General features: G+C 42.5%; 1 protein-coding gene across 4 annotated transcripts in view; it reads left to right on the forward strand.

Moving 5' to 3' along the window:
- Positions 1-15,795, forward strand: part of thsd7ba (thrombospondin, type I, domain containing 7Ba) — a 922,022-nt gene that overhangs the window by 805,558 nt on the left and 100,669 nt on the right. For all 4 annotated transcript variants that reach the window (XM_048535033.2, XM_048535035.2, XM_048535034.2 and 1 more), the window contains one exon: positions 3,061-3,206. In XM_048535033.2, coding sequence (XP_048390990.1) covers positions 3,061-3,206 — 146 coding nt within the window. The remainder of the gene's footprint in view (positions 1-3,060; positions 3,207-15,795) is intronic.

Here is a 15,795-nt window from a genome sequence, read left to right on the forward strand (position 1 = left end):
CACATCTCATCCTAACATAAGCCTTCTTCTTCCACTTGACCAGAGATTCTACTTCCTTCGTAAACCACGGCTCCCGTGCTCTACAGCTTCCTCCCTGCCTGACAGGTACATACTTACCTCGGACACACAGGAGCTTGCAGGTTAAGGAGCAACAGGTCTGGCAAGCCAATAGAAGTAGTTCAGCAAATGCTTTGGACTGCCTTTCCAGTTTGTCCCTTCACCCATAACACCAATGCTTTGTTGTCCATCTCTGACTGTCTATATGCACATCCATTGGTTACTTATAAGGGAACTAGGGTTTTAACTTGTAGTGTATATGTCAACAGTTCATAGTAACTTGAAAGGGTGCAGAAAAGATTTACAAGAATGTTGCTGAGGTTTGAAGAGTTTGAACTATAGGGAGATGCTGAATCGGCTGGGGCTATTTTCCCTGGAGCATCAGAGGTTGAGGGATGCCCTTATAGGGGTTTATAAAATCATGAGTAGCATAGATCGGGTGAATAGCTGAGGTCTTTTTTCCTGTGGTAGGGGCATCTAAAACTAGAGAGCATAGGTTTAAGGTGAGAAGGGAAAGATTTAACAGGGATCTAAAGAGCAACTTTTTCACACAGAGGGTGGTGCATGTTTGGAATGAACTGCCAGATGAAGTGGTGGAGGCTGGTACAGTTATAAAATTTGAAAAGTATCCAAATGGATACATGAATTGAAAGTGTTAAAACAGATACAGGCCAAATACTGGCAAATGGGGCTAGATTAGTTTCGGATATCTAGTCGGCATGGACTGGTTGGCCTGAAGGGTCTGTTTCTATATTATACAACTCTGTAGCTATTTATATGCAATGGATATTAATTTTTGTTTAGTGCAGATATATGGACTGTGCTTTCTATCAGCCTGGACCTAAAAAGACAGAGAAGTTGGGGGAATTTTGTGAACTTTGATAAAATCTTTAAACTCTGTGGTGATTCTGGAAAAGCCAGGGCTCAATTTTCAACATAATATCCAATGAGGTGCAACGCTACCCACAGAGATCTAGTGATCTTCATGCTGTGGCTTTCCCCTCTTTGAATGGCAGTTTAGCAACAAGTCAAGAGATCAGTTGATGTGTCAAAGCAGTGGTGTCAGCAAGCAAGCAGGCAATCAAACAAACAGAGATAGTAACACATGGAGAAACCTAGAAGTTAAAAACAGTTAAAGTCACATACTCTTACCTCCATTTATTTACAATAGCTTATACATGAAAATACAGACTTCTTTTAAAAAAGCTAAAATAAAGGATGATCTAATAAATAAAATAAATGGACTTTAGTAAAGCCTTTGATAAGGTTCCACATGGTAGGCTATTGGAGAAATACAGAGGCACGGGATTGAGGGAGATTTGGCAGTTTGGATTAGAAACTGGCTTTGTATAAGAAAGCAATGAGCGGTGGTTGATGGAAAATATTCAGCCTGGAGTCCAGTTACTGGTGGTGTGCCACAGGGATCTGTTTTGGGACCACTGCTGTTTGTCATTTTTATAAATGACTTGGACACAGGCTTAATTGGATAGGTTAGTAAGTTTGCAGATAGCACTAAAGCTGGTGGAGTGGTGGACAGTGTGGAAGAATGTTGCAGGTTGCAGGGAGACTTGGAAAAACTGCAGAATTGGGCTGAAAGGTGGCAATTGGAGTTCAATATGGATAAATGTGAGGTGATTCACTTTGGGAAGAATAATAGGAAGGCAGAATACCAGGTCAATGGAAAAATTCTTGGTCGTGTGGATGTGCAGAGGGATCTTGGTGTCCATATACATAGATCCCTGAAAGTTGCCACCCAGGTTGATAATACTGTTCAAAAAACTTCTGGTGTGTTAGGTTTTATTGGCAGAGGGATTGAGTTCCGGAGCCGTGATATCATGCTGCAACTGTACAAAACGCTGGTGCGGCCTCATTTGGAATATTGTGTGCAGTTCTGGTTGCCCCATTACAGGAAGGATGTGGAAGCATTGGAAAAGGTGCAGAGGAGATTTACCAGGAAGTTGCCTGGTCTGGAGCGCAGGCCCTATGAAGAAAGGCTGAGGGATTTGGGTCTGTTCTCATTGGAGAGAAGGAGGCAAAGAGGGGATAGAGAAATACAAGATGATCTGAGGATTAGATAGGGTGGACAGTGAGAGCCTTTTCCTGAGGATGATGACTTCAGCTTGTACAAGGGGGCATAGCTACAAATTGAGGAGTGATAGATTTAAGACAGATGTCAGAGGCAGGTTCTTTATTCAGAGAGTGGTAAGGTTGTGGAATGCCCTACTTGCCAATGTAGTTAACACAGCCACATTAGGGGCATTTAAACAGTCTTTGGATAAGCATATGGATGATGATGGGATAGTGTAGGGGGAGGGGCTTAGATTAGCTCACAGGTTGGCGCAACATCGAGGGCCGAAGGGCCTGTTCTGCGTTGTATTGTTCTTTCTATCTATCTATCTATCTAAAGATACACAGACTTTAAAGCAAAACATTTTCAAAAATATGTGAAATTTTTTATCAATGTCACCAAGTTTGACTTTCCACATCAAAAGAACAGCTTTTTGGGTCATTGATGGCTTTTAGCAATAATTGGGAAGTTTGTATTTTGTTAAATTCATCTTCAATTCATTCAACAAAGTGCAATATTTTCCAGTGTTTTAGCGATGTATGATGTATGAGTGGAAATTCTAATCAGTCTGTATTTGCAATAAAGATTGTGGTAACTTGGAACTTTCTCAGCATATTATATGAAGGAATGCCAACTCAATGACAAGTGTTTCTGGATTTCTATGTTGTTCTGCACATGTCCAAGCTGTGATAAATACTGTTGGTTTCAAATGGTGAAAGCAGATGTGCAAAATCCAGGCCATAACAACCAAAATGCTTTGTTTTCAGATTGAATATAATCATTAGCTATTGTTAATATTCTAATTATTTTCTAACTTTGTTTATATGATTTGAAAGTAACAACTATGTCCAAATTTGCTTTAATATATATGTATTCCAACATCAATCCCAATTGACACACTGATTAGTACGAAAATCATTCATTTACTTTTTCAGGTCGAATGAAGCGTGATAGGCATGTACTGCAAAAGACCCATGGAGAGGGAAGACCCTGTTCCTCTCAGCTAGTTCAATACCGACCTTGCCTTATTAAGCCATGTTATCGCTGGGAGTTTGGTGAATGGTCTGCATGTAAAGTTGAGGTAAGACTCTCACATTTTTATAGCTTGTCTCAGGACTACAGAACTATTTTGTGCAGGTATACATGGTTGCATTGTGACCAATGTAAACTGTTGCTGAAAAGAGGAAGGATATTAATAGCTAAAGGATCAAAGTAAAGACTTTTTTTATTCATTTAGGCTGAAGCTATCCCTTGTTTTACAAAATCCATACTACTTTGCATTTATTCTTGCTGAAAAGTGGGAGCCTGAGACGTCTGTGTGACTGATGCCAGTTACCTGCCTTGATTGGCAGGAAATTAAAGTTATAAGAGGCATTCAAAATATCAATCTTTGTTTTGTAGTTACCTCTCCTCATCTTCTGTCGAGAATTAATTACTTTACATCAGTATGGCATTTCTCTCACAAGAACCAGTCAGTAAACAAATGGATGTTGATGGTGTTTTCCTTTGTGAGTCAAGAACTCAACATTCCACTGGAACCAATAGATTGATGGACGGATAAAAGAGCATGCCCAAATTTCTGTTAATGTGCAACAGTTTAAACCAGTAACAGTTAAAATTTCCAAACCCCTAACTAAATACTTGGCATGAGATTTTACTTTGATCACGGAAAGGAGAATATTGATGAATTGAAAAAGTCTGGAACCAGTGTCAGCGATAGAATCATAGAATCCCTGGAGTGTCAAAGCAGGCTATTAGGCCCATCACGTCCATACTGACTCTCCAAAGAGCATCCCATCCAGATCCATTCCCCTATCCTACCCCTGTAAACCTGCATTCCCCATGGCTAATCCAAATAACGTGATGTGATGATGCAGATGTTGGGCTGGGGTGGACAAGGTCAGAAATCACATGACACTACATTGGACCTGTTGGACTGTAACCTGGTGTCATGTGATTTCTGACCTTGTCACCTAGCCTGCATATTCCTGTACACTATGGGCAATTTAGCGCAGCCAATTCACCTCACCTGCTCATCTTTAGATTGTGAGAGGAAACTGGAGCACCCATAGGAAACCCACACAGACACGGGCAGAATATGCAAACTCCACACAGTCATCTAAGAGTGGATGTGAGTTTGCTCGCTGAGCTGGAAGGTTAGTTTTCAGATGTTTCATCACCATTCTAGGTAACATCATCAGTGAGACTCCGACGAAGTGCTGATGTTATGTCCCGCTTTCTATTTATCGGTTTAGGTTTCCTTGGGTTGGTGATGTCATTTCCTGCATTGGTGATGTTATTTCCTGTTCTTTTTCTCAGGGGATGGTAGATTGGCTCCAAATCAATGTGTTTGTTGATGGAGTTCTGGTTGGAATGCCATGCTTCGAGGAATTTTCATGTGTGTCTCTGTTTGGCTTGTCCAAGGTTGTCCCAATCAAAGTGGTGTCCTTCCTCATCTGTATGTAAGGATAGTAGTGATAGTGGGTCATGTCGTTTTGTGGCTAGGTGATGTTCATGTATCCTGGTGGCTAGCTTTCTGCCTGTTTGTTCAGTGTGACTCTCTTCTGCTCTGCGTAGTGCCTCTGTGCTGCAGTGTGTGGTGGCTCGTTGGAATAATGTTCTAATGCAGCTTCGTTTGTGGGTGTTGGGATGGTTGCTCCTGTAGTTCAGTATTTGGTCCGTATGTGTTGTTTTCCTGTAGACGCTGGTTTGAAGTTCCCCATTGGCTGTTTGCTCTACTGTGACATCTAGGAATGGCAGTTTGTTATTGTTTTCCTCCTCTTTTGTGAATGTTATGCCAGTAAGGGTATTATTGATGGTCTTGAAGGTTTCCTCTAGTTTGTTTTGTTTAGTAATGACAAAGGTGTCATCCACGCAGCAGACCCAAAGTTTGGGTTGGATGATTGGCAGAGCTGTTTGTTCCAGTCTCTGCATTACTGCCTCTGCTAAGAACCCTGATATCGGAGATCCCATGGGTGTTCCGTTGGTTTGTCTGTGGGTTTTGTTATTGAAAGCGAAGTGGGTGGTGAGGCATAGGTCCACGAGCTTGATGATGTTGTCCTTGCTGATGAGGTTGGTGGTGTCTGGTGTATGTGTCTTCGGTTCTTCTAATAGTGTAGTCAGTGTTCCTTTGGCCAGGTTGATGTTGATGGATGTGAACAGGGCTGTTACGTCAAAGGAGACCATTATTTCATCCTCTTCTATCTTGGTGTCTTTGATGGTGTTCAGGAATTCTTGGGTGGAGCGAATGGAGTGGTGGGAGTCTTCTACTAGGTATTTTAGTCTTTGGTGTAGTTCCTTGGCTAATCTGTAGGTTGGTGTTCCAGGTAGTGACACTATGGGTCTGAGGGGGGGTCCTGGTTTGTGAATTTTTGGTAGTCCGTAGAAGCATGCTTAATGTTGGTGCGACTGTCTGTCTGATGGTTTGCTGGGTTTCTTCTGTGAGTTTGTTGTCTTTCAGTGTTGTTTAGCAGCGTTAGCAGGAAAAAGGAAGAAAACACACTCAATGCACAAGAAAGGAAAGCCCTAAAAGGACTCAAAAAAGATAAAAACATCGTTATCCTACCTGCAGACAAAGGACGCTTGACAGTCATTTTAAACCGAACAGACTACATTGAGAAAGCGAACGCACTGCTTGCAGATACCGACACTTACCAACAGGTGGCGATAGACCTGACCTCACAACTGGAGAACTGAATCACAGCCTTACTCAAAAAACTTCAAAAATCTGGAAAATTAAACAAGAGAGTCTTCCATAAAATGAAACCAGATGGATCCAACACACCACGCTTCTACGGACTACTTAAAATTCACAAACCAGGAGCCCCCCTCAGACCCATAGTGTCAACAACATGACCCACTATCACTAGTATCCTTACATACAGATGAGGAAGGACACCACTTTGATGGGGACAACACATCCATCCTAGGACAAGCCAAACAGAGACATACACGAGAATTCGTAGAAGCATGGCATTCCAACCGGAACTCCATCAACAAACACATTGATTTGGAGCCAATCTACCATCCTCTGAGAAAAATAACAGGAAATGACATCACCAACGCAGGAAATGACATCACCAACCCACAGAAACCTAAACAGATAAATAGAAAGCGGGATATACACCAGCACTTCGTCGGAGGCTCACTGATGATGTTACCTAGAATGGTGACGAAACATCTGAAAACTAACCTTCCAGCTCAGCGAGCCAACTCACATCCAGAACCTCAACCTCAGCTACAAATCTTCTCAAAACTCACTATCATCTAAGAGTAGAAACAAACCCAGGTCCTTGCTGATGTGAGGCAGCAGTACTAACCACTGAGCCACCGTGCTGGGCCGATTAGATACAGATAACTGTGGAAACATAATTAATTTTGAAATTATTCAAATTTTATACTCAATGCGCCAATTACCTGATGATATACACGCTTGACTGTTGAAAGATATCAGAGATTAAATAACAGAAGCTCTGGCCACAATTTCACAATCCTTCCACAAGTTAAAATTTGCACTGTTTGAATAATTTTTACTCAGAATTTTTGTCGGAACATATATTTTCACTAATTAAAAAGGGATACCCACAATTTGTCAACTTGATTTTGGATATGAACACAGTTAGTTAAAGCTGTAAAATGTTCAATGGCATTTTGAGTTTTGTAAAAAAGTGTATGGAGCAGAAATGTAAAAATTTAATGACAGGGATATCTACATGAAGAGGTAAGGAATGCATACCAGGCCTGAGAGCGGAATAATGAAGACTTAAGGATCCTGGGTGGCCTTGCATTTCATTGATGGCTCCAGGCTTCTCAGGAAAGTCAGAAGGCCTTGCTCCACAGTGCAGAAGGAGGAGATCTAAACAAGCAAGCCTTGTCAAAGGTCGTAAGGAAGATCAATGACCATGCATTCATTGGGAGAAACTCAAAGCCAGAAGTACTTCAATGACCATCTTCACTACACCAGAGTGAGTACTCTGCAGCATGGTTCCCTTATTAAGTAAGGCCAACCATGTCAGTGGTATCTGGGTGAGACCGAAGGGCCTGTTTCCACACTGTAGGGAATCTAATCTAATCTAATCTAATCTAAATCCAGTGGAAGAAATAGGTGCTGCTCAGGCAAGTGATAAAAGTCTGGCTATTTTGCAATGTCATTTCCGGGCCCAGATGTCAGATGCTCTCAAGTGGGCCCAAAGTGAAGAGGTCAGATGCCAGCTGTTCAAATGTTGTTCCTGTTATTTTGGATGATTAATGTTCTTCTTCATAGTATTCTGAATCAACTCATATTCCTCTTCTTTGTTTCTTCAGGAGATGAGGGTTCTTAATGGGAAATAAAGGAGCCAGATTGATGGCAGAGTGTCATTTCTCACCTCCTAATGCTGTTGGAGGAGGATGGTCTGGAACTGGCAGTGTATCATGCTGTCTGCTCCATTGCAGATGGAAAACAGGGCTGCAGGCAATGAGGACACCTTCAATGAACACAAGGGATCATGTTCCTGTGTTCTCCATTGTATGTGGATTGCTCAGAACTCAAAGCCAATTCTAGAGAGTTACATTTGGAAGCACACAACCCAAAGATCTTTCTGTTTTCTCATGCATTTCAATCACATGAGAATTGACATTTCCAGGGCACAGTTATTTAAATCTCAGAAAGAGGAGGAGCAAAGTGCCTCGGATGGTGCACAGCCACATTATTTCTTTGCACTCTCCACTAGTTCAGATACCCTTTCACCGGTGGGTGCGTGCTTGAGCTTAGCTCTGAGGTTAAAACCTTGTGAGAACATCACAAGCTCAGGAGCAGTCGACAGTAGACTGAGAAAGACATGGCCATGGACTCTTGGAAGGCTGTGTGAGGCCAGGCCTTTGCTGAGCCCAGGCTGATGATGTTCCTGTGAGGTATATGTGTGCTCCATTGTTTATAATAAAGGCGTTAATCATTTTGTCAACATTTACATCTACTGCTGAATTCCCTTTGGAATCCAAAATGTATCAAAGTCATGGCCAATTTCAGCTTCCGGAAGACTAACCAAGACATCCGTTAGTACTGTGATCTAACTAGTCAGTCTAAGTGAGCCAAAGGATTCAAAGTCATTGGTGCAGTCCCCCAGATGCAAGATGTGATAAGCCCCATATATGTAGCCATTGTGGATCCCACAGTTTAGCCAATAGACTTTATTTACAAAGGCATTCCATTCCATCTTTGTGAAACTGGAGAGAAACCACAGTTAGCATATCCTGCACATGTGTGGTCAGTTCTCTGGCCCGCTACAAAGTGAGGATAGGGAATTAATAAGGAAATGATAGAAGAAATGAACAAATATTTTGTTTTATAAAAACCAAAAGAACAGCAGATGCTGGAAATCAGAATCAAAAACAGAAATTGCTGGAAAAAGTTTAACAGGCCTGGCAGCATCTGTAGAGACAAATCAGAGTAAATGTTTTGGGCCCAGTTATCCTTCTTCAGAACTTCATCAGAATAGAAATATCTTGCCTTGGTCTTCACTGTACAGAATCTGAAAATTATTCCAGCAATACCTGTAACTCAGTAGATGGAAGAGAGAAAGGAGATTATAATCACATGGAAAGTGATACTAGGTAAACTATAAATTGTCAGGTCTTTGGGTCTAAATGGACTTCATTATAGAATAGCTAATGAGCTAGTAGATGCATTGGTGTTAATTTTCCAAGGTTCCCTTTTTCAGGAAAGACCCCAAAGATAATCGCTCTATTTAAGAAAGATGGAAGCACAAAATAAGAAACTACCAGCCAGTTAGCTTAACATCACTGTTGATGCCAGGCAGCATCAGCAGGAAAGCTGACGTTTTGGGTCAGGACCCTTCTTCAGAAATAGGGAGGGGGAAGGGTGCTCTGAAATAGAGAGGAGGGGTGGGGCTGGGGAAGGTAGGTTGGATGATGATAGGTGAGTGCAGGTAGGCAGTGGTGGGGATTGGTCAGTGAGGTGGGAGGAGTAGGTAGGCGGGAGAGAAGACAGACAGGTCAAGGAGGTGGGGATGAGAGGGAGGGTTGGTCATGAGATGAGGCCAGGGGTGGAGAAATTTTGAAACTACTAAAGTCCACATTGAGACCATTGGGTTGTAAGGTTCCAAGGTAGAAAGAGGTGCTGCTCCTCCAGTTTCTGGGTGGCATCATTGCGATACTGGAGGAAGCCCAGGATGGACATGTCACCCAAGGAGTGGGAGGGGGAGTTGAAGTGGTTCATGACTGGAAGGTGTTGCCATTTATCATGAACAGAGTGTAGGTGCACTAAAAAGCTGTCTCTGAGCCTCTACTTGGTCTCACCGATGCAGAGGGGGCCACTTTGGGAGCACCGGGTGCAGTAGAGGTTGCAGGGAAAGGTGCCAAGTGTGGTGGGGCTAGTGGGGACTGTGGAGCGGACGAGGGAGTCGTGGAGAGAGCAGTTCATCTGGAAGGCAGGTAAAGGTGGGGAGGGAAATATATCCTTTGTAGTGGGGTCAGATTGCAGGTGACGGAAATGGCAGTGAATGACACATTGAATACGGAGGCTAGCGGGGTGATATGTGAGGACAAGAGGGTTTTCATCTTTCTTTTTGTTGCAGAGAGGGGATGTGAGGGCAGAGGTGCAGGAAACACAAAAGATGCGGTCGAGAGCACTTTTGACCTTTGAAGGGGAGATGTTGCAGTCCTTGAAATAAGACGACACCTGGGATGTTCGGGAGTGGAATGCCCGATCTTGGGAGCAGACACAGAGGAGGCAGAGGAATTGGGAGAAGGGGATCGCATTCTTGCAGGAAAGTGGGTGAGAGGTGGTGCAGCCTAGATAGCTGTGGGAGTCGGTGGGCTTGAAACTGATTTCTATTTCTTTCTGAATCTAAAAAGAAGCTCATTTTCCCCAGCTCCAATGTATTAAACACTGGGGAGAATGAGGCACAAAGTTATCTTCACACAGTTTTTCTTCTTGAAGAAAGCTGTTGTAGTTAGAAAATGTAGCCCTGAAGGATGTGGATATTTCAATGTATTTGTCTCCTGATGAACTGAGGGGACCAAGCAGATGCTGGACTTGTTTTGCACTCAGTAATTGCTGGGTTGAAGCAGCCTCATAGTTTACAATTGAAGCTGACATGTTAAGGTCTGAATTTTAAGGGCTAGCGGTGGGTAAGAAAGCAGGAGGATGGACACCGGCCCATCTGTCACTGCCCATTTCTGCTCCCCTCATCACAATTTCATGTCCTGCAAAAAGGCATTGTTATAGCCACCTGCTTTTGACTGAATCGAAGCTTCCTAGTGCTCAAATAATGCCCAGTTAGGGGCCTCATTAATGGCTGGTGGAAGAGGCCGGTGCTCAATGTGCAGGCTGGCAAGTTTGACTCTGCGAGCAGCTGCCCAGTTAAAATGGAGATGATACCCCTTGCCAGGCTCCAATCAGAGATCCCTTCCTTCGGTTTTTTCTTCAGTTATACCTAACTGCCCCCTTCACTGATTCCCTTTCCAACATTCATCCTCCCTCACCTCCCTGTCACTTTGGCTCGAATCAGTTCGTGGATTTACTTGAATGCTCAAGTGAATGCTCAACGTCATTTCTATAGCCTAGGTGCAGTACTGCCACTGGCCACTTGGTCAACATTACCAATGTGTAGAGTTTCAGGCCTCTGAGATGTTAACAGTTCTACTATATGATGCTTCCTCTTGGAGGTAGACAGAAGTGCTATCTCACACTACTTAAAGAGCCTTAACCTGCAAAATGAAAGTTGGGTGCGGCAGCTAAATGAAGGCACGTCTACCTTCGATATTCATACTGTGGTGTGGTGTCCTAGTGTGTAATCCAGCTGAAAGACCACATGCCTGTAGGGGAGGAAGGCCATATTGAAATTCCAGCAGGAAAAGGCATGAGTCAGAAGTCACATATTTGCAATACTTTGAACAAAAAGAATTAAAAAGAAACGTTAGAAAAATTCTTTATGTCAAGAACATGACTAAAATGTGGAGTTCTTTGCTGCCAGAATTGAAGCAACATTTGCAGGTTGTACCAAAGTGTATTCTATTGTTGTTTGACATAGAGAAATGTTGGAGGCAAGAAGGAGTATGAGGTTTGATAGTGGAATGTTTTTTGATGGAAGGCACTGGCATATACATGTTGCATTAGGTGGCCTGTTCCTGTGAAAAATCATTTGATAGATCTACAAACCTGTAGAGGAGGGGAGTAAATTGCCAGGACAATGGGGGATTATAGGATCGGTTAAGTTTAATCAAAAGGCAAGCAGGATCTGAACAGCAATTCTTTCATCAAGAATAGTCAATAAAAAAGCACTTAAATTGTGAAGGTTTTGATTTTTTTGTTCACCGGCTTGTGGCTCATGGTATATTGTGTAAGTTTTCATTTCTTGTAATGATTTCAATGGTTAGTCGATATGACAAAAAGATGAGATTATTTCAGCAACAGTTTGGGAGTGATTTAATCTGAAAGAGCTGATGGATTCAGGTGGGATGAGCAGTTCATTTGTGCAAAGTTTCAAATGCCTCCAACTTAAATAAAAGCAAAGTACTACAGATTTTTGAGACTTCGAATAAAAACAGATCGGAAGAAACTCAGCAGATCTGGCAACATTTTGGAGAGAGAAATAAAGTTAATGTTAACTTGACAACAGAACGCAAAGACAAATCATAATAACTTGAAATGTTAACTCTGCTTCTCTTTCCAAAGATCCTGGCAGACCAGCTGAGTTTCTCCAGAAATTTCTGCTTTGTGAATCTATCTCATCCTGGCTATTTGGCAGATCTTCAGTGAAACAGGCAGCTGTAAGAAAGTGAAATGTGTTAGCCCCATTAAAAGACCTTCATAGAAGCAGCAGTATGAGTCGAACCCTCACACCCTGCAAACTAAGCTGCTTCTATTTCCACAATTACAAAATGCACTCAACCTGCCCATCCTCGGCAATTCTGATTTCACCACGGGTCAATGTTTTCCTGTGTCCCACAAGCTCACACTATTTTAACCCCTGCCCCCACCAGAGATGGCCTTTCTTTTTCAACCGTAATTTTGCTTCCACATGTCCCCCTCCCCATGAACTTACCTCACCATAATACCCTTGATCCTGCATAACTTCTACTTACCTTTCCCATCTTCCCAACTGACAATACTCAAGTGACCTTTCCTCCTTAGGTCATGCTGTTTTCCCACTTCCCAACAGCCATATTGTTTCCCTGACCACTATCTCTCCCTACCTTGATCTTCACCCCTCTAAAACGCTAACCATGAACTATTTCCCCCACCCACTAACAAATCTCTCCTCTTCCATGACCACCATCTTGAGCCTTGACTAGATTCTTATCTCCAAAAGTGACCAGAACTATACGCAGTATTCCAAGTGCGTTCGAACCAAAGTTCTATACAACTGTAACATGACCCACCAACTCTTGTATTCAATACCCAGTCTGATGAATGAAACCATGCCATATGCCTTCTTGAGCACTCTATCCACCTGTGTTGCCACCTGAACACCAGATCTCTCCGTGCATTAATTTTCGCCAGGGCTTTTCCATTTACTAAATAGTTTGCTCTTGAATTGGATCTTCCAAAATGCATCACCTTGCATTTGCCTGAATTGAACTCCATCTGCCATTTCTCTGCCCAACTCTCCAATCTATCTATATTCTGCCAGATTCTCTGAAAGCCTTCTTCACTATCTGCTACTCCATCAATCCTAGTGTCATCTGCAAACTTGCTAATCAGACCATCTATACCTTCCTCCAGATCATTTATGTATATCACAAACAACAGTGGTCCCAACACGGATCCCTGTGGAACACCACCGGTCACAGTTCTCCATTTTTGAGAAACTCCTTCCACTACAACTCTCTGTCTTTCGTTGCCCAGCCAGTTCTCTATCCATCTAGCGGGTACACCCTGGACCCCATATGACTTCACTTTCTCCTTCAGCCTATCATGGGGAACCTTATCAAAAGCCTTACTGAAGCCCATGCATATGTCATCAACAGCCTTTCCCTCATCTATCAACATTGTCACTTCTTCAAAGAATTCAATCAAGTTGGTAAGACATGATTTTTGTTTTCAAAAGCCATCAAAAGGTGACCATGAAGCGATTATCAATTGCTTGAAAACCTAAATGATTCACTGATGCCCTCAGCAAACTTTCCCTTTAGGGATGGATAGATCACCAAGTGTGGCCGAACTGTAGCTCCAGACCCACAAAAAATGTCTGTGCTCTTAACTGCCTTCTCGAATGGCATTAGCAAGCCTTGTAAGTCACTCGGGACGAAGATTGTGGAGGGGTGGGGTGAGTGGGATGCTCTTTGTAGGGTTAGTGCAAGCTTGATGGGCCAAATGGCCTCTATCTGCACTGTAGAGATGCTATGTACTGTGAATATCATTTATCAGTAGTGCCAGTTTAATGTGAAAGTAGTTTAACGTAAATACGAGTTTAGTGTAAATGTCTAATGATTATGTTATTTGATTGATAAGGAAATGGAGGTGTGCTGTCAAATCCTACTCTTTCAGGTGATGGAGTTTAGTCACTAATTTAAACAAAATCTGGAATTTTATGCAGGTTGCAAATATAGGCTGGATAGGCTGGAACATTTTTCACTGACTGTAGGAGGTTGAGGGGCCTACCTTATAGGGATTTATGAAATCATGAGCAGCATAGACAAGGTGAATAGTCAAGGACTTTTAACAGATGTGTGCGAGTACAAAACTAGAGGGGAAATTTTTAAGTTAAGAGAAGAAAGTTTTAAAAAGGACAAGAGGTGAAACTTTTCACACAGAGACTGGCTCGCATGTTGAATAAACTGCCAGAAGAAGCGATGGATGTAGGTACAGTTACAACATGTTAAAAAAACCAAAAGAACTGCGGACACTATCAATCAGAGACAAAAGCAGAAATTGTGGAAAAGCTCAACAGGTCTGGCAGCATCCTGTTCTGAGGAGGTGAGAGTCAACCCGAAGCTCTAACTCTGATTTCTCTCCACAGATGCTGCCAGATCTGCTGAGCTTCTCCAACAGCATTTAAAAGACATTGGATAAGTATATGAATGGGAAAGGTTTGGAGGGTGCTTGGCCAAACACAAGCAGGTGGGTCCAGTGTAATTTGGGAAGATGTTCAAAGTGGACCATTTGGATCAAAGGGTCTGTTTCAATGCTGTATGATTCTATGTTCATTAATGTGAAGCAGCCTGATATCCTTAGATGAGTGTTTCCCAAACATTTCCCTGGTGTGATCCCATTTTAATGCCTCAGACTTTGTGTGATCTTGCAAGTAGAAGGGTGTGTGGTTAGCTCCTGAGTGAGGACAGTAGGGTAGAGAATTTCAGTCTTGAGGGAATTGTTTAAACTGTAGGATTTTATTTAGAAGAACAAAATACTAACATGTTACAGGGTGTTTTTGGAGTAGCAATCAAGCCTGAAAGTCCTGTGTGCTAAGTTGTGCCCATGAATACAATAGAGTGCAAGGATTTAAAGGGGCCTGAGATAACAAGGTGCAGAGCTGGATGAACACAGCAGGTCAAGCAGCATCAGAGGAACAGGTAAGCTGATGTTTCGGGCCTAGACCCTTCTTCAGCATTTCTGAAGAAGGATCTAGGCCCAAAACATCAGCCTTCCTGCTCCTCTGATGCTGCTTGACCTGCTGTGTTCATCCAGCTCTGCACCTTGTTATCTCAGATTCTCCAGTATCTGCAGTTCCTGCTTTCTTTAAAGGGGCCTTGCAGCTTTGACCATTCAGTCTGAGTTGCGTGGAACTTATTGCTGTTTCAGAGCTCATGAACCCCAAAGCTCATTTCACAACCCCATTGGGTGTCAATAAACTACAGTTTTAGAAGCTTTAAACAATTTTACCCATATGTGGCTTCAGACCTATTTGTCCTCTGAAATGGCCAAACAAGCCACTCAGTTATTCCAGCTGATGGCTCGTCATTGCCTTACCAATAGCAACTAGGAAAGGGAAGTAATTGCTGGGTTTACTGGTGATGTTGACATTCTGTGAGTAAAATGATAAAAATGTTTGACATCAAGTCTGCAATTTTGAGTAGTTATTGTAATATCCTGGTAGTCTTGTTTGATAATAACTTTATTTACTTCAAAGAAGTGGAAAAGTTTTTTTACATAGGAACAGTAAGTTCTCGTCAGTGTGTTCTGTTCCTTTGTGGTGCATATGTGGGAGGTTTTATGGGTGTGGTAGCCTGTTTTTGGAAAGATATCAAAAATGGGGTTTTGTGATTTTAATTGAACACCGGCACATGGTGTGCCTTCTGAGAATGGAATGTTTTTAACATAGTTGCAGCATCAAATGCTATCAGATAGCTAGCGAGAGGATAGATCAGTTAATTTTTATCTTGAAAGATCACTTGTAGAATCGTGTGAATGTACTTCCAGCACTGGCTATCCTTATTGTCTATTTGTGTGGAGTTTGCAGTTACTGCTCTTGATTATGTTCACCCATGGAAATGTAAATTGAGTAGCCAGCAGAAAAGATGGCAAGATAATAAAATGTGAGGCTGGATGAACACAGCAGGCCAAGCAGCATCTCAGGAGCACAAAAGCTGACGTTTCGGGCCTAGACCCTTCATCCTTTTGGATGAAGGGTCTAGGCCCGAAACGTCAGCTTTTGTGCTCCTGAGATGCTGCTTGGCCTGCTGTGTTCATCCAGCCTCACATTTTATTATCTTAGAAAAGATGGCAA

Source organism: Stegostoma tigrinum, chromosome 7, assembly GCF_030684315.1.
Source record: "Stegostoma tigrinum isolate sSteTig4 chromosome 7, sSteTig4.hap1, whole genome shotgun sequence".
NCBI classification, from domain to species: domain Eukaryota; kingdom Metazoa; phylum Chordata; class Chondrichthyes; order Orectolobiformes; family Stegostomatidae; genus Stegostoma; species Stegostoma tigrinum.